The sequence below is a fragment of the Elephas maximus genome, chromosome 11 (assembly GCF_024166365.1).
Source record: "Elephas maximus indicus isolate mEleMax1 chromosome 11, mEleMax1 primary haplotype, whole genome shotgun sequence".
In the NCBI taxonomy this organism is placed as follows: Eukaryota; Metazoa; Chordata; class Mammalia; order Proboscidea; family Elephantidae; genus Elephas; species Elephas maximus.
Window position 1 is genome coordinate 37523201 of NC_064829.1, and position 25619 is coordinate 37548819.

At 35.8% G+C, this 25619-nt stretch overlaps 1 protein-coding gene across 1 annotated transcript; it reads left to right on the forward strand.

Moving 5' to 3' along the window:
- Positions 1-18499: 18499 nt before the first annotated feature.
- Positions 18500-19663, forward strand: LOC126085481 (breast cancer metastasis-suppressor 1-like protein). The gene is given in 2 exon segments (XM_049900921.1): positions 18500-19184; positions 19187-19663. Coding segments are annotated over 2 exon segments (990 nt in total). The 5' UTR covers positions 18500-18610; the 3' UTR covers positions 19603-19663.
- The last annotated feature ends 5956 nt before the right edge of the window (positions 19664-25619 follow it).

Consider the following 25619-nt stretch of genomic DNA (forward strand, 5'->3'; position numbering starts at 1 on the left):
CTTATAGTCCAGGATTAGTAACAGACGTGAAACGATGAACTTTGACAAGGAATAAGGCTGGTTCATTCTCTCTTCATTTTCAAATAGTAAAGATAAAGTAGAAGTGATCATTTTAGAAATTTAAAGTAAAAAGAAATCTTGGGCTAATTTTTAAAAATTAAGAAAATATTATATTCCCTCTTAGTTTTTCATCAGAAGGTTTGGGTTTTCATTTGACTGATTGTATGGTTTTTTGACTTATTTGTTAATTTTCATGATGTTTAGAAACTCATGAAAAAAATTAGACAGGGTCAATCGGTAAAATTATGTAGGAGAAGAATATGGTTAGCACCTTTTAAAATCAAAATTGGGTTATGAAATTATGATAAACAATGATTACAGGGGAGCTTTGTCCTTTGTATATTGATTTTTAAAAGATAGCTTATGGCAATAATAGATCACAAGTATAGAGTCTTCTAGTGCTGCTGTAATAGAAATACCACAAGTGGATGGCTTAAGCAAAGAGAAATTTATTCACTCACAGTCTAGTAGGCTATAAGTCCAAAATCAGGGCATCAGCTCCCGGGGAAGGTTTTCTTTTTTCTGTCAAATCTGGAGGAAAATCCTTGAAATCAGTCTTCCCCTGGTCTGGGAACATCTCAGTCCAGGAACCTCAGGTCCAAAGGATGAGCTCTACTCCTGGCACTGCTTTCTCAGTGGTATGAGGTCCCCATGTCCCTCTGTTCACTTCTCTCTTTTATATTTCAAAAGAGATTGGCTTCAAACACTATCTAAACTTGTAGACATCATCAATATAACTGCCACTAATCCATCTTATACAACTACATCATAGTGATAGGATTTATAACACATAGAGAAATCACATCAGATGATAAAATTGTAGACAATAGTACAACCATACAAGGGAATCATGACCTAGTCAAGATGGCAAATATTTTTGGAGGACACACTTCAATCCATGACAAGGAGAATAATACTAAGGGACATATTGCCATCTCTCACAAAATAAATAATAAAATTTGTGTACTTTGTTGAAATTTTTATTTTTATCAAATTTTACATTATGTAGTTTTAAAATAAATAATTTCACAGTATTTAAAACAAGAATATGAGCTCTTCCTTGTTCATCTTCTATCTCTCTCAAGACTATAGCCGTCAGTATGGATTATACCTCAACATAAAGAAACCAAAATCTTCAAAACTGGACTGATAAACAGCATCAGGATAAACGTGAAAAAAATGAATTTGTCAACAATTTCATTGTACTTGAATCAACAATCAATAACCATGGAAGCGGTAGTCAAGGAATTAAATGATGTATTGTATTCGGGAAAACTGCTGCAAAAGACCTCTATAAAGTATAAAAAATCAAAGGTGTCATTTTGATGACTAAGGTGTGTCTTACCCAACCTATGGTCTTTTCAATCAACTCATATGCACGTGAAAAAGAAGTAAAGAAGAATTGATGCGTTCAAATTGTAATGTTGATGAAGAATATTGAATATACCATGGACTGTCAGAAGAATGAACAAATCAGTCTTAGAAGAAATACAATCAGAATGTTCCTTAGAAACAAGGATGACAAGACATCAGTCAATTACTTTGAACACATCGTCAGTCAAGACCAATCACTAGAGAAACACATCATTTTGATAAAGGAGAGGGTCAACAAAAATGAAGGACTCTCAGTGAGGTGGATTGACACAGTAGCCACAACAAAGGACTAAAACAAACCAACTATCCTGAAGATGAAATAAGGCAAGGCAACATTTCATTCTGTCATACATAGTCACTATGAGTTAGAGCCAACTCGATGGCACCTAACAACAACAACAACAAAGTGATTGTTGTAAAAAAAGAAAAACAATGGAATCACAATGTGATCAAAATGGCTATTTACTCTTATTTGCCCCATTCTTCTCTTTTCCCTTGAATTCTAGGTGGGCATATGCTCATCCACAATAAAGTCGTATTTCCAAACTCCTTGCAATTCCAAAACCAAATCCACTGTCGTGATGTCGATTCTTACTGATATGGACCCTGTAGGATAAAGTGGAAGTGCCCCATAGGGTTTCAAAGGTTTTAAAGAAGCAGACTTCTACATCTTTCTCCTATGGAGCAGCTGGTGAGTTCAAACCACTGAACTTTCAGTTAGCAGCTGAGAGCTTAATCACTGCATCAGCAGAGCACCATAATTTTTATTTTTATCAAATTTTACATTATGTAGTTTGAAAAAATAACTCTACAATATTTGAAATAAAAATATGGGCTCTTCCTTGTTCATTTCCTATCCTTCTCATCCCACCAGGGCAAAAATTTGTAAGTATTTTTATATGTTTTTTCTCATTGGAATTACTGTTTTTGCTAGTTTACATGCCAATAATGATATTTCTTCAGACTTTCAATAGAGAGATTATTCACTGTCATGGAAAGTGAGGATTTAGCTCTTATACAAACTACCCCCTCATCACCTGCACACACCACCATTACTTAGAAAACATTTCCCTTATCTGTATTCATCCAATATTAGTACACAATGGCTTAAGATATAACTTTGTGAATATTATACACAACTGAACAATGTGTCCCTTTGAGCTAGTAATTGTCTCATTTTCTTTCTTTTTTTTTATTTGCTAAGATCAGTATCATCAGTCAGAACAAGGCCAGGTGCTGATTATGGAACAGACCATCAATTGCTCATATGCAAGTTCAAGTTGAAACTGAAGAAAACAGAGCAAGTCCATGAAAGCCAAAATATTACCTTGAATATATCCCACCTGAATTTAGAGACCATCTCAAGAATAGACTTGATGCATTGAACACTAATGACTGAAGACCAGACGATCAAGGATGTCATACTTGAAGAAAGCAAGAGGTCATTGAGAAGACAGGAAAGAAAGAAAAGACGAAGATGGAGACTCTGAAACTTGCTCTTGAATGTTAAACAGCTAAAGCAAAAGAAATGATGAAGTAAAAGAACTGAACAGAAGATTTCAAAGGGTGGCTCAAGAAGACAAAGTATTACAATGACACATGCAAAGAGCTGGAGATAGAAAGTCAAAAGGGAAGAACATGCTCAGCGTTTCTTAAGCTGAAATAACTGAAGAAAAAATTCAAGCCTCGAGTTGCAGTAGTGAAGGATTCAATGGGGAAAAATATTCAATAACGCAGGAAACATCAAAAGAAGGTGGAAGGAATACACAGTCATTATACCAAAAAGAATTTGTCAATGTTTAGCCATTTCAAGAGGTAGCATATAATCAGGAACCGATGGAACTGAAGGAAGAAATCCAAGCTGCCCTGAAGGCATTGGCGAAAGACAAGGCTCCAGGAATTTATGGAATATCAATTGAGAGGTTTCAACAAACAGATGCAGTGCTGCAAGTGCTCACTCATCTACGCCAATAAATATGGAAGACAGCTACCTGGCCAACCAACTGGAAGAGATCCATATTTATGCCTATTCCCAAGAAAGGTGATCCAACAAATGTGGAAATTATCAAACAATATCATTAATATCACACGGAAGCAAAATTTTGCTGAAGATCATTCAAAAGCGGCTGTAGCAATATATCTACAGGGAACTGCTGGAATTTCAGGCTAGATTCAGAAGAGGACATGGAACCAGGGATATCATTGCTGATGTCAGATGGATCCTGGCTGAAAGCAGAAACTAACAGAAGGATGTTTACCTGTATTTTCTGGACTATGCTAAGTCATTTGACTGTGTGGATCATAACAAATTATGGAAAACATTGTGAAGAATTAGAATTCTGGAACACTTAATTGTGCTTATAAGGAACCTGTACATAGATCAAGAGGCAGTTGTGCGGACAGAACAAGGGGATACTGAGTAGTTTAAAATCAAGAAAGGTGTGTGTCAAGGTTGTATCCTTTTGTCATAACTATTCAATCTGTATGCTGAACAAGTAATCCGAGAAGCTGGACTATATGAAGAAGAATGGGGCATCAGGATTGGAGGAAGATTCATTTACAACCTTGCTTGCTGAAAGTGAAGAGGACTTGGAGCACTTACCCATGAAGATCAAAGACCACAGCTTTCAGTATGGATTATGCATCATTATAAAGAAAACAAAAATCCTCACAATTGAATAGGCCACATCATGATAAACAGAGAAAAGATTGAAGTAGTTAAGGATTTCATTTACATGGATCCACGATCAACACTCATGGAAACAGCAGTGAAAAAATCATAAGATGCATTGTATTGGGCAAATCTGCTCCAAAGGACCTCTATAAACTGTTGAAAAGTATAGATGTCACCTTGAAGACTAAGGTGTGCCTGACCCAAGCCGTGGTATTTTCAATCTCATCATATGCTTGTGAAAGCTGGACAATGAATAAAGAAAATCAAAGAAGGATTGACGCCTTCGAATTGTGGTGTTGGCAAAGAATATTGAATATACTGTGGACTGCCAAAAGAACAAACAAATCTGCCTTGGAAGAAGTACAACCAGAATGCTCCTTAGAAGCAAGGATGGCGAGACTGTGTCTTACATACTTTGGACATACTATCAGAAGGAATCAGCCCCTGGAGAAGGACATCATGCTTGGTAAAGTACAGGGTCAGCAGAAAGAGGAAGACCCTCAACAAGGTGGAGTGACACAGTGGCTGCAACGATGGGCTCAAGCATAACAATGATTGTAAGGATGGTGCAGGAGCGGGCAGTGTTTCTTTCTGTGGTACCTAGGGTTGCTACGAGTTGGAACCTACTTGATGGCACCTAACAACAACAACAACAAGATTTCTGGTAATTCTCCTTGTATTCAAACATAACCCGGCTTTTATATTGTTTCCGTTCTTGCAAACTCTTTGTATGTACTCATTAACATTCCATAATATATTGTTTTGGGATCATTTATACAAATTTAATTAATGTTAAATTACTATATGTATTATTATGCAAATTATTTATTAAATTCAAGATTGCATTAGAAATTATTTTCTATTTTATCATATATACATTTATCTCTTTAAAAAAATCACTAGCGTTCATTGATAGGAATATACTACAGTATATTTATTTAATCATGCTGTACTGATGGTCATTCATGTTATTTAGTTTATCAGAAATTCTGTTGAAATTAACTTCCATGATTTTATTTTGTATTTACTTGACTACCATTTCAGCTAAGCATCTTTTCTGTCCTTTTTTTATGGTTTTAATATTTCATTTAAGTCTTCTATGAATTGTCTATTAAAGTTCTTTACCCCTAATGGTACTTGAACATGGACCTTTTACAATTTATATTGATTACTGAGAACACAACAAAAAATGACCTACTTTGTACAAAGAGCTTACACAGCTCTGCCATGTGTGCTTTACTTTGAAATTTAAATAGGCACCCAAAACTCTAGAGATTCAAGAAAACTATGTTAAAAGTAGAGAAATGGATTAAGCAGGAAACAAACATTTCAAAGAACTATAATACCTTGGAGAGATAAGAGGATATATTACATTTATGAAGAAGTAAATACCATGAAATGAAATAATACAGAAAAAGTGTCCAGAAAATACAAATAGTATGAAAATTTTTTGTAAATCCATAATTAGCATACAATATAAATCTACATAAATTTCTAGAAAGTAGATAAAAAAAGACAGATGAAAAGTAGGAGAGTAAAAATTATAAAATTAGAGAAGAAATCTATGAATCCAAAAGCCCAAAAATAGATATTGTAAAAGAAGAAAATGTATACAAAGAAAAAAATTATAAATCAAAATGTTACAGAACTCAAGGACATTGGTTTCCAGATTGAAAGGGCGTGCCGGGTGACTAATACCCTCTGGCTAAAATGACCCACACTGAGCACATAGTTGCAAAATTTCAAAACAGAAAGGATAAAGAGAAACTCCCAGAATCTGATATACAGGTTCAGAAATCAAAAGAAAAAAAAAAGGAATATTATGAAGAAATGCCTTCCAAATCCTGTAGAAAAATTATTTTCAACATAGAATTCTACTTTAAATATGAGCATGAAATATTTTATTTAATATACAGGATCTCAAAAAATGTATTTCTCACATTTTTTTCAAGAAACTGCTGGAATATATGATCAATAAAAGCGAGGGATTAAACTCAGATAGAGGAAGTTAGGAAATAATATTACCAATATATAAGAGAAGTGAAGGGTGTTTCACAGCAAAGGGAACATATCAAGTTATAGAACAGCTACAAGGACTAAAGGAGAGGAGTCACATTGTTTAATAACATTGACTATTGATATAATGCAAAATTATAATAAAGCTCCATTTGGAGAATGAGAGGAGAGGCTGCGTGGGGATGTAGGACTATACATACATGAACTGAATAAATATGGCCATGAATTAAACAGCTAATGTCCTTAATAGTGTTTCCTTAGGAATATGAAATGCAGAAAGCAAGGGATGGGGATAAGAAAGTGTTATTTTCATTAACAACCTTGTAGACAATTTGCATTTTCAAGCTGTGTGCATATATTACTTTAACATATTGTCGATATGTTTGATAATCACAAAGATAAAAATTAGTCTGGGACATCTGTTAGCTAGAAGCTTGTTGTATTAACACCCAACAAAAACCTAAGCTGTGATATTCTTCTGCTAAACACAAACCATTTTAAAGAACATCAGTATTAGACAAGTCACTTTTGAACATGATAGGCTAAGAGGAAAACATTATATAATCATGTTTGAGCACAGAAAAAACAACACTGTACAATCCACAAAGGTGACCAAATGAGGGACTGCTTCTTCTTTGGCAACTACAGTTTAGCAATGTTTTGTTACTCCCATTTTCAATTAGAAATTACTAAGATACACAATCATAGCATTGTTCCCCTTTATTTAAAGAAAAAGCATCCTTCCTTAAATCCTCTCTGAAGTTATCGATTATATGTACTTATAACAAACCCCTCGTGACATTCTCTGCAACAATTGTCAATAAACAAAGTGGTACTTGATTATCTTTGATTACAGGTGTATTCCTGGAGATCTTTACTGGTGAGTATCAATACAAAGAAAAGCTTAAATAAGGTTCAGGTGGAACCCTTGTTGTATTGGACCTGGACTCAACTACTCAGTGAAGTGGGCAAATTTGAGACCTCTCTCATGTTCACCTACTTGAGGCCGTACTACCCATGGCAATGAGGCAAGTTTCATGCAGCCTGGATCTCCAATTGTTATTTCATTGGGGTTCTGCAGTGTTGAGTTTATTTCTATTACTTGTTTTCTCAGAAATAAGGTCCTCTGGGGCATTTTGTGGTTTCTGAATAGATTTGTATTGTTTACTGGTGAAATTAGTTTTTAATGCTCTAACACCTGGTTCTACTATCTAAAAGCTTGTCCAGAGTCTTAAGTATCAGTTGTCTGTCAGAAGAATATTTATAGGAAGTGGAGAGGCATAGACATGATAAGTCCATTCTTGGGCTACTCTGAGGAATAAAAAATTTAGAAGATTTCTCCTGAAATCCTTGTCCTTTTTTCAAATTTATCTTGGATTACTATTTTGAAATCTTATATAAAGGAAAGTTTCTGTTTCTATCCAAGATGTAGTAACAGAGACCAGATTTATCCTCTCACCAAACCAAATTAGTATGTACAAAACATATAAAACAGTGGTTTTCAAGACTCTGGCATCAGGCAATGAAAGGGAATATACTCTGAGAGACAGGACACAAACGAGGTGAGCCCTATTATTCTGCCAGCTAACTGCCCTGAGAGAATTTCCAAGGAGGCACGCAGGAAGAAAAAATTCAGGTAGAACCCACTATATTATTTGGGTAGATGGACTGAGAATCTGGGGAGAGCAAAGCAGCTAGAGTTTACAGGAAACAAAATCCTCAGGAAGGAGAGTGCAGCATTGAGAACTCCAGAGGCCTGCAGAGGCTCCACCATCAGTATTCATCTGAGCACAGATCAATGCAGAGTATGGGAAGACTATAGTAGGCCAAAGGAAGAAACACTCAAAAGGATCAGAGATAACCATGGCTGACACCAACACAGGGAAAGGAAGAGTGTTCATTTCCAACAGATGGGTTGGGAAATCTCATGATTCACAATGCCTGGGGTAGAGTAACAAGGGAGAATCTTTCCTTGTTTCTTCAGTAGTGGGAACAAATTAGCCATAGATCATGCATGCACAACAGGGGTAATATTGCCAAGGTGTTGAAAATTGATTCATGTGAATAAAAAATATTTTAGTTATTGCAATGATTGCGTATTCCCAAAGGGCCGCTGTGTATAAATGGATAAACAGAATGTCTGTGACATTAAATAAATGTTCATAGGGCCCAGAGATAAGGAATTATTTATTGTTATTTTTATTTGGTAAATTTGCAATCCTTTTAATGGTTCAACAGCAGTTTATAGTTATGAGGTAGGAATTATGAGTAACAGATGCACTCATGTGACCATGGGATTATCAAACTCAATTTTTTTTCCAATTCTTACAATAGTTGCTATAGCCTATTTTTTGTGTATATATGAATCAAAAAATGCCAAAACACAAGTATAAACTTTGTGGCGAATTTTCTGAACTTTGGACATTTATAAAGCAGAAAAATTTCATTTGAAGCTCTTTGTGCAATATGTAATTATTCACTCAGACTTGGAAATCATGGGAAGTCAAGTAGACACCAGTATATACTAACAGCTAAGCGTGAGATTTATGATTTCCTCAACTAGTACCAAAAAAGTAGTTTAAATAACACATTTTTTAATTCAAATTCAAGAAATTCAAATGAAGACAATAAATAATCACAGGAAAAATTGAATGACCTTCCAAAATATAGGTTATCATCAGTTGTCTTAGCTCAAATGATAGTTTGAATGTACTGCTGCCAAAAGTATGTTCTGAATCCAAAATTACAAGTAAATTTTCAAATGCCAGGACAAAGTCTACTGCAATAACAAAAAATTCAATACCTCTGTTTACTAAAAAATAATCAAACATCTAAATGTGTCTCATGGCATAACCATGGATGCAAGTAACCACTATGCAGGAAAAAAAAAAATCCCCTTTCTTTTTGCTTGTAAGACTATGCAGGTAAAATCCCTTCCACATCAGGCTTGAGAAACAATGGCAACATTTTGTGGACTTTCTTATTAAGTGTAGTGTTAATGAGGAAAAAAAAAAAAAGCACTGCTTTTTGTAGAGATAATTCAAATACATATATCGGGGACTGTTTACATGAAACTACAAAAAATGTTTTTTCAAAGTTGAAGCAAGACATGGATGATTCTCTGGAAGTTGTTGTCTTCCCTGCCCATATTCCGCGTAATGGTGCTCAAACAGTGATAGAAAAGGATGCCCTTTCTATTGACGTTGAATTCATTTATATTCATTATATTATTTGAATTGATCAATTAAAAAACTTTTTGTGATTTTGTTGGCATGCTGCGTTCTCAATTCTCTTGCATTTCAATACCTGTTGGGTGTCTTTAACAGATGTAATTGAGACACGGAATTCTTTGATTTTGAAGAAAAGGCTCCCAAAATTCTTGTTGACTTTTTAAATAATCATTAAGCCGATTAACTTTTAAAAAAATATTTCATTTCGTTTTTGGTGAAAGTTTACATAGCAAATTAGGTTCACTTTTAACAACTTCTATACAATATTGGTCAGTGAAAATTGGTTACAATTTCCACAATGTGTCAGCATTCTAATTATTTCCATTCCAGTTGCTATGTTTCCATTAATCTAGCTGTCCTGCCTCCCTTACCTTCTCATCTTAGCTTTAGAGTAAATGTTGACTGTTTGATCTCAAATAGATGAGATCTATACAGTTGCGGATACTTCCTAGACATAACCAAACACCTCTCAGGGTTGATTTGCTGAATTTGAAGGGGTTCATGGGTGATATTGTTTATTTTATGAGCCAACCTATTATTTGGTGAAAGGTGACCTATGGCAGTGGCTTCAGTTACAAATTTAAAGGGTATCTTTATAAACTATGTTATGCCAATTGACCTAGCTGTCCCACAAAACTATGGCCCTAAGCCTTCAAATCCAGCAAAACAAACCCGTGAGGTGTTTGGTTATGTTTAGGAGGTATCCTTAACTCTGCCCCTATGTGCTTTATTATATGTATGAACATATATACAGCACACATAAACAAGTATATACGTGTTTATATACATATACAGCACACATAAACATGTAAATTCATGTTTATGTGCATTGTATACACACACCCATATAATCACATGTACCTTCTAAACACACATATGCATGCATATCTACTTATGTAGCCACTTACATTTTTTTATTGCTATTACTGTTGTTGCAAAATTGTATATGTTACAGCATTTACCCAAATTGCCCCTTACTCTTCTGTGTTTCTTAGTGTCATCATTTACCTTCGTCAGGTAGTTCAGATTTCACCTATATTTATTATTGCCTTTCCCATCACCAAAATACTATCTAGACAATGATTTCCCTTCCCTCCCTCTCCCATTCCTGGTAACCACCAAAGAACATTGCTTTCTGTATGTATACCTATTCTCGTTTTTTCATAAAAATGATAGCATACAATGTTTGTCCTTTTGTGATTGACTTATTTACTCAACATTATGTCTTTCACATTCATCCAAGTTATAAGATGTTTCAAGAACTTGTTATTACTTTATATGGAAAGGAAAGAGGTCCAAGGTAAGTAAAGCGCTATTGAAGAAAAAGAATAAAGCTGGAAGACTCACACTACCTGACCTCAGAACCTACTATACAGCTATGGTAGTCAAAAACAGCTTGGTACTGGTACAATGACAGCCCCTTTGACCAATGGAGCAGAATTGAGAACCCAGATGTAAATCTGTCCACCTGTGGTCACCTATCTTCAACAAGGGCTCAAAGTCCATGAAATGGAGAAAAGAGTGTTTTTAATAAATGATGCTGGCAAAACTGGATGTCCATCTTCAAAAAGATGAAATAGGACCCATACCTCACGCCGTAAAAAAAAAAACTTATTCAAAATGGGTCAAAGACCTAAATATAAAACTAAAAACTAAAAAGGTCGAAGAAGAAAAAATCGGGTCAATGATGGAGGCCCTTATACACGGCTTTAACAGGATAAAAATCATAACTAACAATACACAAACACCAGAAGATAAGCTAGGTAACTGAAACCTTTTAAAAATTAACCACTTATGCTCATTAAAAGACTTTGCCAAAGAGCAAAAAGAGAAAACCTACAGACTAGGAAAAAAATTTTGGCTATGACAAATCCAACAAAAGACTAATCTCTAAAATCTACAGGAAAAATCCAATGCCTCTACAACAAAAAGACAAATAATCCAATTAAAAAATGGGCAAAGAATTTGAACACACACTTCACCAAAGAGGACATTCAAGCAGCTAACAGACACATGAGGAAATTCTTGCTATCCCTAGCCATTAGAGAAATGCAAATCAGAACTGCAATGTGATACCATCTCACCCCAACCTTACTGGCACAAATCAAAAAAACAGAAAACAACAAATGTTGGAAAGGCTGAAGAGGGATGGGAACTCTTATGCAGTGCTGGTGGGAATGCAAAATGGTAAAGCCATTTTGGAAAGTGATATGGCGCTTCCTTAAAAAGCTGTAAATAGAAGTACCATATGATCCAGCAATCCCACACCTAGGAATATATCCTAGAGAATAAGAGCCATCACATGAATCTACATATGCACATCCATGTTCATTGCAGCATTATTCACAATAGCAAAAAGATGGAAACAACCTAGGTGCCCATCAACAGATGAATGGATAGACTATGGAACACACACACAATGGAATACTGCTGAACTATAAAAAACAATGATGAATCCATGAAGCATGTCACAACATGGATGAATCTAGAGGCCATTATGCTGAGTGAAATAAGTCAATCACGAAAGGACAAATATTGTATGAGAACTCTACTATAAAAAACTCATGAAAAGGTTTACACACAAAAGGAAACAACCTTTGATGGTTACAAGGGAGGGGAGGAGTAGGAGGGAAAAACACTAAATAGACAATAGATAAGGGGTAGTATTGGTGAAGGGTAAGACAGTACACAGTACTGGGGAAACCAGTACAACTTGTCCAAGGCAATGTTGTGGAAGCTCCATAGACACATCCAAACTCCCTGGGGGACCAAACTGCTAGGCTGAGGGCTCTGGGGACCATGGTCTTAGGGAACATCTAGTAGAAAAGAAAAAAAAAAAGAGAAAACTCACTATGATTCTTTACAGCTGCATAGTATTCCATTGCATATATACCACAACTTGTTTATTCTTGCATCTGTAGATGGGCACTTAGATTGTTTCTTTCTTTTTGCTATTGTGAATAATACTGAAACGAACATGAGTGTGCATATTTCCATTCATGCCACTGCTATTAGATATCTAGGCTCTATACCTAGGAATGAAATGCTGGATGATAAGGTATTTCTATTTCTAGTGTTTTCAGGCAGTGCCATAACATTTTCCATAGTGGTTGTACCATTTTACAGTCCCACTGGCAATGTATAAGAGTTCTAATCTCCATACAACCTCACCAGCATTTGTTTTCTTTGTTTTGATAGTTTTCATCTATGAAGGGGTGAGATAGTATCTCTTACAGTTTTGATTTGCAACTCTCTGATGACTAATGATGGCAAGCATCACTTCTTGTGTTTGTTGGCCGCTGAATGTCCTCTTTGCCTAAATGTCTGTCATACCCTATGCCCATTTTTTGATTGGATTATTTGTCTTTTTGTTGTTGAGTTGTTGAAGTGTTCTATATATTTTTGAGATTAGACCCTTATCAGATATGTCATTCCCAAGGATTTTTTTCCAGTCTGTTGGTTCTTTTTGTACTCTTTCCATAGTCTTTTATAAGTATTTAAGTCTTAGGAGGTTCCAGTTATTTAATTTGTCTTCCGTTTTTTGTGCATTTGTAGTTGTGTTTGATAGCCTATTTCTAAAAAGAGAATTAGGTCTCATAGTTTTGTCCATATGTTTTCTTCCAAGATCTTTACAGCTTTAGCTTTAATGTTTAGGTCTTTAATCTATTTTGAGTTTTTTTGTGTGTGTGTATGGTGTGAGGTATGGATCCTGTTTCATTTTTCTTCAAATGGATGCACGTTTTTGCCATTGTCAGTTGTTAAAGAGGTTGTTTCTTCCCCCTTGAATGAACTTTGACCCCTTCTCAAAAATCAGCTGTCCATAGATGGATGGATTTACTTCTGCATTTTCAATTCTGTTTCAGTCTATGTGCCTTTCATGGAACCACTGTTAGGCTGTTTTGATTACTGTGATTATGCAGTATGTTTTGAGATTAGAAAGTGTGAGGCCTCCTAATTTGTTCTTTCAATATTGCTTTGGCTATTTGGGCCTCTTTTTTTTCCCTTTCAAAGGACACAAGTTATGTGAAGAATTTTTAAAGAGAATGAACTCTTTGTTGTTGTTGTTAGACGCCATTGAGTCAGTTCTGACCCATAGCGACTTTACATACAACAGAATGAAACGTTGCCGACTATGTGCCATCCTCACAATTGTTTCTATGTTTGAGCCCATTGTTGCAGCCACTAAGTAGATCCATCTCCTTGAGGGTTTTCATTTTTTTCACTAACCCTATGATTTACCAGTTATGATGTCCTTCTCCAGGAACAGTTTCCTCCTTATAACATATCCAAAAGCGCACGAAACAAAGTCTCACCTTCCTTATTACTGAGTATTCTGGCTATATTTCTTCCAAGACAGATTTGCTCTTTCTTCTGTCCATGGTATATCTTATATTCTTCCCTAACACCATAGTTCAAATGCATCAGTTTTAGTTTGATCTTCCTTTTTCATTGTCCAGCTTTTGCATGCATGCGAGGCAATTGAAAATACCATGGCTTGGGTCAAATTCACCTAAATTTTTAGGGAAATACAACTAAAGAAAGAGATACATAATTTAGATATTGTAATTTATGTTATATAAAGAATAATTTTAGTATATATATAGCACAATTACATTTTTATCCTAATGTATATATGAATAAAAAAATGGACAAATCACAAAATAATTGTTGTGTTGTTAGGTGTCATGAAGTCAGTTCTGCACAACAGAATGAAACACTGCCTAGTCCTGCACCATCCACATGATCGTTTTTATGCTTGAGCCCATTTTTGCAGTCACTGTCTCAATTCATCTCATTGAAGATCATCCTCTTTTTTGCAAACCCTTTACTCTGTCAAGCATGATGTCATTCTCCAGGGACGGGTCCCTCCTGATGACATGTTCAAACATGTAAGATGAAGTCTTGCCATCTTATTCAAGGTCGTACTTTGGTTCTTGTGGACATGTTCTAATTTTCTTCAGCTTCAACTTGAGCTTAAGTATGAACAATTGATCATCTGTTTTGCAGTTGGCCCCTGGCCTTCTTCTGACTAATGATATTGTGTTTCCATTGTCTCTTTTCACAGATGTAGTCGATTTGATTCCTGTATATTCCATCTGGCAAGGTCCATATGTACAGTTGCTCTCACCTTTGTCGAAAAAAGATATTTCCAATGAAGAAGTCATTGATTTTGCAAAATCCTATCATGCAATCTCTGGTATTATTTCTACCCCCAAGGCTATATGTCACAGCTACCAATTTTTCTTCTTTGTTTCCAACTTTCGCATTCCAATCACCAGTAATTATCATTGCATCCCAGTTGCATGTTCAATCAATTTTAAGCTGCAGAAGTTGGTAAAAATCTTCAGTTTCTCCATCTTTGGCCTTAGAGGTTGGTGTGTGAACTTGAATAATAGTGGTTTTAACTGGTCTTCCCTGTAAGCATATGGATATTATTCTATCATTGACAGCATTGTACTTCAGGACAGATCTTGAAATGTTCTTTTTGATGATGAATGCAATGCCATTCCTCTTCAATTTGTCATTCCCAGAATAGTAGACTATATGGTTGTTTGATTGAAAATGGCCAATACCAGTCCATTTCAGCTCACTAATGCCTAGAATATTGATGTTTATGGATTCCATTTCCTTTTTGATGATTTCCAATTTTCCTTGATTCATACTTCGTATATTCCATGTTCTAATTATTAATGGATGTTTACAGCTGCTTCATCTCATTTTGAGTCATGCCACATCAGCAACTTGAGGTCCTGAAAGCTTGAGTTTATCCATGTCATTAAGCTTGACTCCACTTTGAGAAGTCAGCTTTTCCCCAGTCATGTTTTGAGTGCCTTCCAACTTGAGGGGTTCACCTCCTGGCACCATATCTGACCATATTCTGCTGCTATTCATAAGGTTTTCACTGGCCAATTCTTTTCAGTTAGGTCCTTCTTCCTAATCTGTCTTAGTCTGGAAGCTCAGCTGAAACCTGTCCACTGTGGGTGATCCTGACAGTACATGAATACCGGTAGTAGAGCTTCCAGCATCACAGCAACACACAAGCCCCCACAGTGCAACAAACTAACAGATGAGTGAGGGACAAAATAGTTATGCTGGGTGAAAAAGTCAAACCAAAAAAGGTGCATGCAGTATCATTTCTTTTATGTACAAGTCCAGAAAGTGAAACTATTCTATAGTGACACAAAAGAGTAGTTATTACCTGGAATGGGGGACTTGGAAGTGTGGAAGAGAGAAATTAAAAAGGTGCATGAGGAAACTTCTAGAGGTGGTGAATATTTTCATTAACTTGACTGTGGAGAGTATTTTACAAGCATATACATGTGTCTAAAATCATATATTTTTACACATTGAATATGTCCAACTTACTTATTGATACATATGTACTATAAATCAATAAAATTGTTTAAAAAAAAAATCTACGAGTCACCGTTAATCTCTGAGAACCACCGTTAATTTTCCTGCCTTCAGGTGGAAGTTTTTATCTATTCCCAAGTTAGAGAACATTGATTTGTTACCTAGTTCCAGAGATTCGAGATTGCACAATTCTACCCTCTCTACCTTAGAGTACTTAGAGGGTCTTCTCAATTTAATACTACAACTCCCCTAGGTGAAACACCAGCTTCCTTCATGTTTTCTCCCTCTAATGTTAAATCACTAGCTTATTTCTAATTAGCACAATTTGGATTGAGAGTAGTCACTTTGAAGAACTTTGGGATTTGAATAAGATGCTTTATTTAAGCGATGCTTCAGAACAACAACAACAAAAATCTGACTATCTGGTTGTCTGCATTCTTTAATCAAGATGAGAGGGCTTCCAACTGTAATTTGAACTAAAAAACTGTCTAGATAAAAAAATTATTTAGCTATCACCAGTGAAAATTCGTCAATCCAATCATTTGTCAATCCAATCAAATTACGGTCTTGTCCTTACTTTATCTGTCCTTTCCTTTTTTTCCCCCTTTTTTCTTTTGAGCCAGAGGAACTACAACAATGCTCTTTAACAATTCAACCTCCACATGGGGGAGATATTGATTGTTCTGTGTACAGAGATCCTTGTGCCATTGTTAGACTCCCAAAACTCTAGGACTGAAAGATTATTATCGAAGAGTTCAGATTGATTCTTGACTCTGACCCTGTAAACATCACTGATTCCTACCAATTAAAATTTTTTTTTTTTTTTTTTTTTTGCCTTTTGGTATGGTTCAAAAAAAGTAAAAAAAAAAAATCATTGCCATCAAGTCAATTCCAACTCATACTGACCTTAAAGGACAGAGTAGAAGTGCCCCATAGGATTTCCAAGGAGCATCTGGTGGATTCGAACTGTCAACCTTTTGGTTAACAGCTATAGCTCTTTACCACTACTTCACTTAGGATTTCCTTGGTAAGGTTAGAAGATACAGAAATTAGGTAGAGAAAAGCTAATTATCAAAACCGTGAAGAGGATTTAAAAGTATTGAAACTTTAGTGAACAGCAACAAAAAATAAAGTTAATTAAAGCCTTTATTTAAAGTTAAAAAATTACATATAATGTGCATATATGCACATAGATGAGTATATATTATGTGTGTTTCATTCATAATACATTTTATATATACAAATACATTTATCCAACAGATGAAGAATAAAAGGGATGTCCTGGTAAAAGAACATACTGTTAGTATTTAAAACACCTGCATTTTTTCTGACACTTGCAATCCTTGTTATCATACCCAAAAATGTTAACTTCTGAGTATTAATATTTCTCTTCTCTCAAAAATTTAATAGGAGAATTTTAATTAATACTGTTACTCTTCCCGAAGTTGTTATTAAATGATGCTGAGTATGAAAACACACCACCAAGTTTCAATACAAATTTATACAACCCTGTACAAACAGAGGAAACCCTGGTGGCATAGTGGTTAAGTGCTATGGCTGCTAACCAAATGGTCGGCAATTCGGATCCACTAGGCAGGTGCTCCTTGGAAACATTTTGGGGTGGCTCTATTCTGCCCTATAGGGTCACTATGAGTTGGAATCGACTCAAAGGCAATGGGTTTTTTTTTTTTTTTTTTGGTACAAATGGAAGATATTATTACTTTAAGTGCCCTAGTAAACAGTGGAAACCCTGGTGGTGTAGTGGTTAAGAGCAATGGCTGTTAACCAGGTCAGCAGGTGTTCTTTGGAAACCAGGTGCTCTTTGGAAACCCTATGAGGCAATTCTACGCTGTCCTGTAGAGTTAACTCGATGGCAATGAGTTTGGTTTTTTTGTTTGTTTGTTTGTTTGTTTAGTAAACAAGCATCACTTAAAAAGTTTTCATTTAATCACTAATCATTATCACAATTATTCTTTAAAAAAATTATAAATATAAATTTTATGTGTGCGTGTGCATATTCCATTTGTGTTTATTTGTCATGTTGTCAGTTTCTGTTAAGTCGATTACAACTCATAGTGAGCCCGTGTGTGCAGATAGAACTGCTCCGCAGGATTTTCAAGGCTGTGTCCTTTCAGAAGCAAATCACTAGGCCTGTCTTCTGAGACCCCTTTGGGTGGGTTCCAACCACCAATCTTTTGCTGGTAATCATGGACTTAACCATTTGCGCTACCCAGGGACTAAAAAAAAAAAAAAAAAATTAACTATCTTGCATTTATTAATATTAGTTAATTTTCTTCTTTTAAATGTAATTTGACTAAAAAATATGTCTTCTTTTCCATTTCTATACACTAAAAGTTTAAAACTCAGTCTGAAACCAGCAGCTGCTGTTAACTTTCACTTTCTGTATCTACACAGAGAATTCATCTCTTGACAGGGATATTTCTCTTCCAAATTTGACTCTCTTTTCCTGTACTGATTCCCAGAGATTTCTGCAAGGCTTGCACAGGTTGTCTTCCAGTGTTTAATCTTATTAGTCGCCCCAAGAACTACAGATTTGTGGGTTTCTAAGTGAAGAGATTATTTCAGCTCCTTTGTCCTTAAAAAAGAAAAAAAAAAAAAAGTTTTTTTTTGGTTTTGTTGTCCAGATTCCTTTCAACCACAGTAGGGCTTTTGCCTTTCAATTTCTTTCTTTTTCCTGAGGATTCTCTCCTGACCCTTTCCGTGGAGTCGCAGCCCATAGTGAGCTCTTCTCTGAATTCTGTTGCTCTTAAAATTAGTCTTTCAGAGTGGGTTCAGAACAAGCTCGGCAGTGGGGTGGGTCCGGGCGTTCGGCGCGCCCTTCATTGAAGCGGCGGTGGCCGGGCTGGGCGCCGGGAGTGGGAAGCGACGGCGTGGCTGGAAAATGCCGGTGCATTCCCGAGGGGATAAGAAGGAGACGAACCATCACGATGAGATGGAAGTGGACTACGCTGAGAACGAGGGGAGCAGCTCCGAGGACGAGGACACCGAGAGCTCGTCGGTCTCCGAGGATGGAGATAGCTCAGAAATGGATGATGAAGACTGTGAAAGAAGAAGAATGGAATGTTTAGATGAAATGTCTAATCTTGAAAAACAGTTTACGGATCTCAAAGATCAGCTTTATAAAGAACGATTAAGTCAGGTGGATGCAAAACTACAAGAAGTCATAGCTGGAAAGGCACCAGAATATTTGGAACCACTGGCAACTTTACAAGAAAACATGCAAATCCGTACAAAGGTAGCAGGAATCTATAGAGAGCTCTGCTTAGAATCTGTAAAGAACAAATATGAATGTGAAATTCAAGCTTCTCGCCAGCATTGTGAGAGTGAAAAGGTTTTGTTATATGATACAGTCCAGAGTGAACTAGAGGAGAAGATAAGAAGGCTTGAAGAGGATAGGCACAGCATTGATATTACCTCAGAGTTATGGAATGATGAACTTCAGTCAAGAAAAAAGAGGAGGATCCTTTCAGTCCTGACAAAAAGAAGCCAGTTGTTGTATCAGGTCCATATATAGTTTATATGCTTCAAGATCTTGATATTCTTGAAGACTGGACAACAATTAGGAAGGCAATGGCTACATTGGGTCCACACAGAGTGAAAACAGAACTTTTTGAACTGATCCCTTTAGCACCTGTGAAATTGGAAAAACATCTGCACAGTGCTAGGTCTGAAGAAGGAAGACTGTATTATGATGGTGACTGGTATATACGTGGACAAACAATATGTATTGATAAAAAAGATGAATGTCCTACGAGTGCTGTAATTACAACAATTAACCATGATGAAGTTTGGTTTAAGAGGCCTGATGGAAGCAAATCTAAGCTTTACATTTCACAGCTACAGAAAGGAAAATATTCAATTAAACACTCGTAATCATGATTTAAGTGTTATCTAAATCTACCTTATTAGTGTTACCAAGTGTGATGTGCCACAAGAGTAAAAAATGTATTGAATAATTTAATATTCTCATTGAATTGTGAGAGGATATGTATTTGTAGGTAGTACTTTTTTTTTTTACTTTAAGTAGACCTCATATTGATACATTATTAAAAGAAACAGTAATAAAAGTTTAATCATGATCATTACATTTATTTGTCTGTTAGGTCCAGTGACCAATAGATATATGTGGTAGAGTTTCTTACTAAACTTTTTTCTTTTTTTTAAATTATGCAAATTTGTCTTATCTTTAGTGAACTCTGTTGCTAAATGGCTGCAGTTATCAGCAATTTTTAAAATTTTCTGTATCTTTGTCATTCATTGTGTGTTTGTAAATAAGCCTGATGAAATATTTCCTGTAAATGGTTTGTACTAGTACATTAGTATGAAATCAGCATTGAAATTTAAATATAATATGTTTGCGTATGTATATATGGTATCATCCGCTTATTTAGAACTGATGGTTTTACTTTACAATCTTGTTTTACCCAAAATTAAGCTATTGGGTTTGAAAGCCAAAAGGAGCACTTTTGTAGACTAGCAGATTTCCTTCTCCTCTTTTTTGATTGTATGGTGGTGACCTATTTTTACAAATTATAATGTTAATTAGTAAAGTTAGTGTCAAGTAATGACATGCTTCCATAGTACCTGTATTTCTTGTGAACCTGTAGAGAGCAGGTATTTATGCCTGGCATTTATGATGCAGCATATAAATGGTGGGCAGTAACTGACAGTATTGTGTGCTTGCTGCACATGTCTGATCTTTTGGAACAGATTTTAAGTAAGCCTTTTCCAGAGGTAAAGCTAGGTCTTTATTCTAATTTTATTCCTAGGGCGAAATAGACAGGGATAACTTCCTTGAATCTATTCCCAAATTAATATTTTTATCTTCAGTGTTTTTACACTTTAAGGCCATTTGGTGCAATTTAGAAAGTGTTGGCCTCCTTTCCCTTCGCCACATTCAAAATTAACTTCCAAAGCCTCAGGAGCCGTTAAAAGAGTCAAAACCCTCAATATGGCAGCACAACACGATGGCTGTAATGTATGGTTAGGGTATAACCAAAACAAGTTTTCCTGGTGGTCTTGTGCACTTTAATTTTTGTTATAGTGACACTTAAGAGGATGAGGAAGAAATCTAGTTATTAACACTTAGGGCAGAAATATCTGCATTATTCCGTTTTTTGTTTTTTTTTTAACTCTTTTACCTCTGCAAACATTTTCCTGTGCAGATCACTACTTCACAGTTGCCAAACTTTAAAATATTTGACTTCTGAAACTCATTATCAGCAAAGTAATGTTACTTTGTTCTGTTTCTAATTAACCTTAGCAAATGTGTATAATGTCATAATCCAATAGTATTTGACAGTACTTATGTATACAAAGTTTGATAAGCATTTTTAATAAGATTTGTATTTTTAAATTTAGTATATAATAAAAAGATGTGTTCGAGTGTCCAAAAAAAAAAATTAGTCTTTCAGTTTTTAGCTCTTAATTCATCTTCACTTATTTTCTCCCACTCTTTGTGCACAAAGATGTCTTATATTTTGTTCACTGTCATAGCATCTAGCATAGTTTTGGACACACAATTACCATAAATGCTAGTTTGCTGGTTACTTAAAATAACTTGTAATTTAAAGCTCTACATATATACGTAGGAGTTGCTTGTAGCTACTTAATGCTGTGTGCTGTCAAATCAATTTCAACTCATAGGGACCATATAAGACATCATAGAGCTGCCCCCTAGGGTTTCCTGGGCAGTAAACTTTACTGGATCAGATCATCAGGTCTTTTCTCTTGAGGAATGGCTGCTGGGTTCAAACTGCCAACTTTTTGGTTAGCAGTCAAGCGCTTTAACTATTGCTCAACCAGGGTTCCTTTACTTAATGATGAGGAATATAAGTTTACAGATATATAGTTTATTTAATATTGAGAAAAACTTACTAAAATTAAATTAAAAAAAAAAAAAAAAACAGTGCCCTCGAGTCGATTCCGACTCATAGCAACCCTATAGGACGGAGTAGAACTGCCCCATAGAGTTTCCAAGGAGCGTCTGGCAGATTCGAACTGCCGACCCTTTGGTTAGTAGCCATAGCACTTAACCACTATGCCACCAGGGTTTCCAAAATTAAATAGAATAACTATATATCAGCTATATCATAAAGAAATGAGCAATTTTCAACTGGTTTACAGGGGAATGCAATGCTTTATGATAAGAATAATTAATACGATATATTTGGACGAGGCTAGAGCAATAGAGGATAATCCAATTGGCTGTCAACACTCCCTTCCATTTCTAAGAGTATGTAACATATACTAAATTTTCTATAAACCATTGTATAAAATTTATCTTTTAAATTATTTTTTATTCTCCTTGCTGAGATTTAAAGCCCCCTTTGATCATCAAAACCTAATCTCAATCCTTGTTCCATTCCCTAAAATTGCATTTATAGGCCACTCTTTGTAATCAGGTTTAATATTATGCAATATCATACAACATTGCGATTTATTTCAAATTGGAAGAGGTGGGTATTGGAACATGGTAGGGAAGTGGATGTTTGAAAAGCAAGCTCCAGAATTAAATTTAAATTTTTATATTTATTAATAGGAAAAATTTTAATGATTTAAAGATATGATATAAAGCAAATATAAAGTTTATAAATCCTTTATTAAAACACAAGAATATATTTATTGCATAAAGTGAAGTAAACTACTGTTGTTCAATGTCATCAAGTCAATTCCAATTCATAGTGACCCTATGTGCAACAGAACGGAACACTGCCAGTCCTGCGCCATCCTCAAAATCATTAATATGCTTGAGCCCATTCTTGCAGCCACTGTGTCAATTCATCTCGTTGAGGGTCTTCCTCTTTTTCACTGACCCTCTACTTTACCAAGTATGAAGTCCTTCTCCAGGGACTGATCCCTTCTTATAATATGTCCAAAGTATGTGAGAACCAATGCCTTTGAATTGTGGCATTGGCAAAGAATATCGAATATACCATGGACTGCCAAAAGAATGAACAAATCTGTCTTGGAAGAAGTACAACCAAAATGCTCCTGAGAAGCAAGGATTGCAAGACTATGTCTCACATACTTAAGAAATGTTTTCAGGAGGGATCAGTCCCTGGAGAAGGACATCATGCTTGGTAAAGTAGAGGGTCAGTGAAAAAGAGGAAGACCCTCAGCGAGGTGGATTGACACAGTGGCTGCAACAATGGGCTCAACCATAACAACAATTATGAGGATGGTGCAGAGCTGGGGAGTAGTTCTTTCTGTTGTGCATAGGGTTGCTGTGAGTCAGAACTGACTGGAGCGTACCTAACAACAACAACAATGAAGTATGTGAGACAAAGTTTCGCTATACTCCCTTCTTAGGAGCATTCTGTCTGTAATTCTTTCAAGACAAATTTGAATTTGTTCGCTCTTCTGGCAACAATCAAATCTGCCAGAAAATAAATAAACTACTAACACACGTTAATTTGCAGCTACTTGTAAGTCTGCACACATGAATAGCAAACATTTATTTAATCGTTTTCTGTGCCAGGTTCTTAAAACAGCTGAGTGAAGTAGGTTCTGTTATTGTACCCATCTTAGAGATGAGAAAATGGAAGACGAGAACTTGCTTAAAGTTACATGGCTAATAAATGACAAATGCAGATCTTAAACCCAGATAGTGTGACTTCATAATTGATGTTTAACCACTACCATATATCATCTCCTGTACATAATAAAAGCTAACATTTTAAATTTTCACCAGATGACTGGTTCTGTATGAGTTCTAATAATAATAATCACTACAATCCTTTGTGATATATCCCATTATTACCCCACCGCACGAAGATTAAATTGCCCAAAGAAAGAAAGATGGATGGATGATAGGTCGGTAGATTGTTTTAATATAGGAAAAGAAAAGAAACGTAAATCTTTTTCCTGAGACCAAAAGTTATATATGTCTATTCTGCCTCAAATAATAATACAAAGTTAATATGACCCTTTAGATAAAATGTTGGTGAGTAATAAAATGACCTAGTGTACTAGACACTTGAAGTAATGACAGCAAAGTAGAGGAGGCAGCCAAAAATAGTACCAAAAGTTTCAAACTCTGAACTAAAGCTCTTGGTTCAAATCCAACCTCTTCTGCTGTTTACTCCATGACCTTGGATAATTAATTTTACCTCCATTTTTTTTTTTTTTACCTGTGTTATCACATCTATGAGATGGGGATAATTATAGCGCTTTTATGAATTGAGTTAAAATATACAAAAACATTAATTTTAACTGTGTTAGACCTATAGTAACTATGATATAAGCATTTACTATAAATTATTCGGATTTAAAAATTGGTTATATGATGTACATTTTTTTATTGTACTTTACAGGAAGTCTTACGGAACAAACTAGCCTCTCATTAAACAATTAGTATATATAGTGTTTTATGACGTTGGTTCCCAACCCGACGACATGTCAATATTCTCCTCTTTTCAAACTTCAGTTCCCCCTTACCAGCTTTCCTGCCCCTTCCTGCCTTCTTGTCCTTGTCTCTGGGCTGGTGTGCCCTTTTATTCTTGTTTTGTTTTATGGGCCTGTCTAATCTTTGGCTGAAGGACGAACCTGAGGATTGACTTCAGTACTGAGCTAAAAGGGTGTCCAAGGGCCATACTCCTGGGATTTCTCCAGTCTCCGTTGGAGCACTTAGTCTTGTGTGTGTGTGTCTGTGTGTGTGTGTGAGAGAGAGAGAGAGTTAGAATTTTGTTCTACATTTTCTTCAGCTCTGTTTTGGGACCCTCTCTTGTGATTACTGTCAGAACAGTCAGCAGTGTTAGCCGGGCACCATTAATTTGCTGGACTCAGTATGGTGAAGGCTGTAGTACATGTTGTCCATTAGTCCTTTGGACTAAAATTTCCTTTGGACTAAAATTTCCTTTATGTCTTTGGTTTTCTTCATTCTCCTTTTTTCCAGGCAGGGTGACACCAGTGGAGTATCTTAAATGGCTACTCACAAGCTTTTAAGACCCCAGACACTACTCACCAAAGTAGAATGTAGAACACTTTCTTTATAAACTATGCTGTGTCAGTTGAGCTTGATGTTCTCTGAGACCATGGTCCCCACAGCCCTCAGCCCAGTAATTCCGTCCCTAAGGGAGTATGGATGTGTCTATGCAGCTTCACTGTCCTTATCTTGTACAAGTTATGCTGGCTTCCTCAGTATTGTGTACTGTCTTACCCTTCACCAAAGTTAACGCTTACTATTGTTGACTTAGTGTTTTTCCGTCCTTGCCCCTCCCCTCCCTTGTAACTATCAAAGATTCTTCCTTTTTTTGTGTGAACCTTTTCATGAGTTTTTATACTAGTGGTCTCATACAGTATTTTTCCTTTTGTGATTGACTTATTTCACTCAGCGTAATGCCCTCCAAATTCGTTCCTGTTGTCACATGCTCAACAGGTTCATCCCTGTTCTTTATCACTGCATAGTATTCCGTTGAGTGTATGTACAATCGTTTGTTTATTCATTCATCTGTTGCTAGGTATGTAGGTTGTTTCTATCTTTTTGCTATTGTAAATAGTGTTGCAATGAATATGGGTATGAATAGGTCTATTCATGTGATGGCTCTTATTTCTCCAGGATATATTCCAAGGAGTGGGATTGCTAGATCATATAGTATTTCTGTGTCTAGCTTTTTAAGGAAGCCCCATACCATTTTCCAAAATGGTCATACAATTTTGCATTCCCACCAGCAATGCATAAGAGTTCCAATCTCTCTGCAGCCTTTCCAACATTTGTTATTTTCTGTTTTTTTTTTTTAATTTGTGCCAGTAATGTTGGGGTGAGTTGGTATCTCATTGTGGTTTTGATTTGCATTTCTCTAATAGCTAGTGATTGCGAGCATCTCCTTATGTGTCTGTTAGCCACTTGAAGGTCTTCTTTGGTGAAGTGTCTGTTCATATTCTTTGCC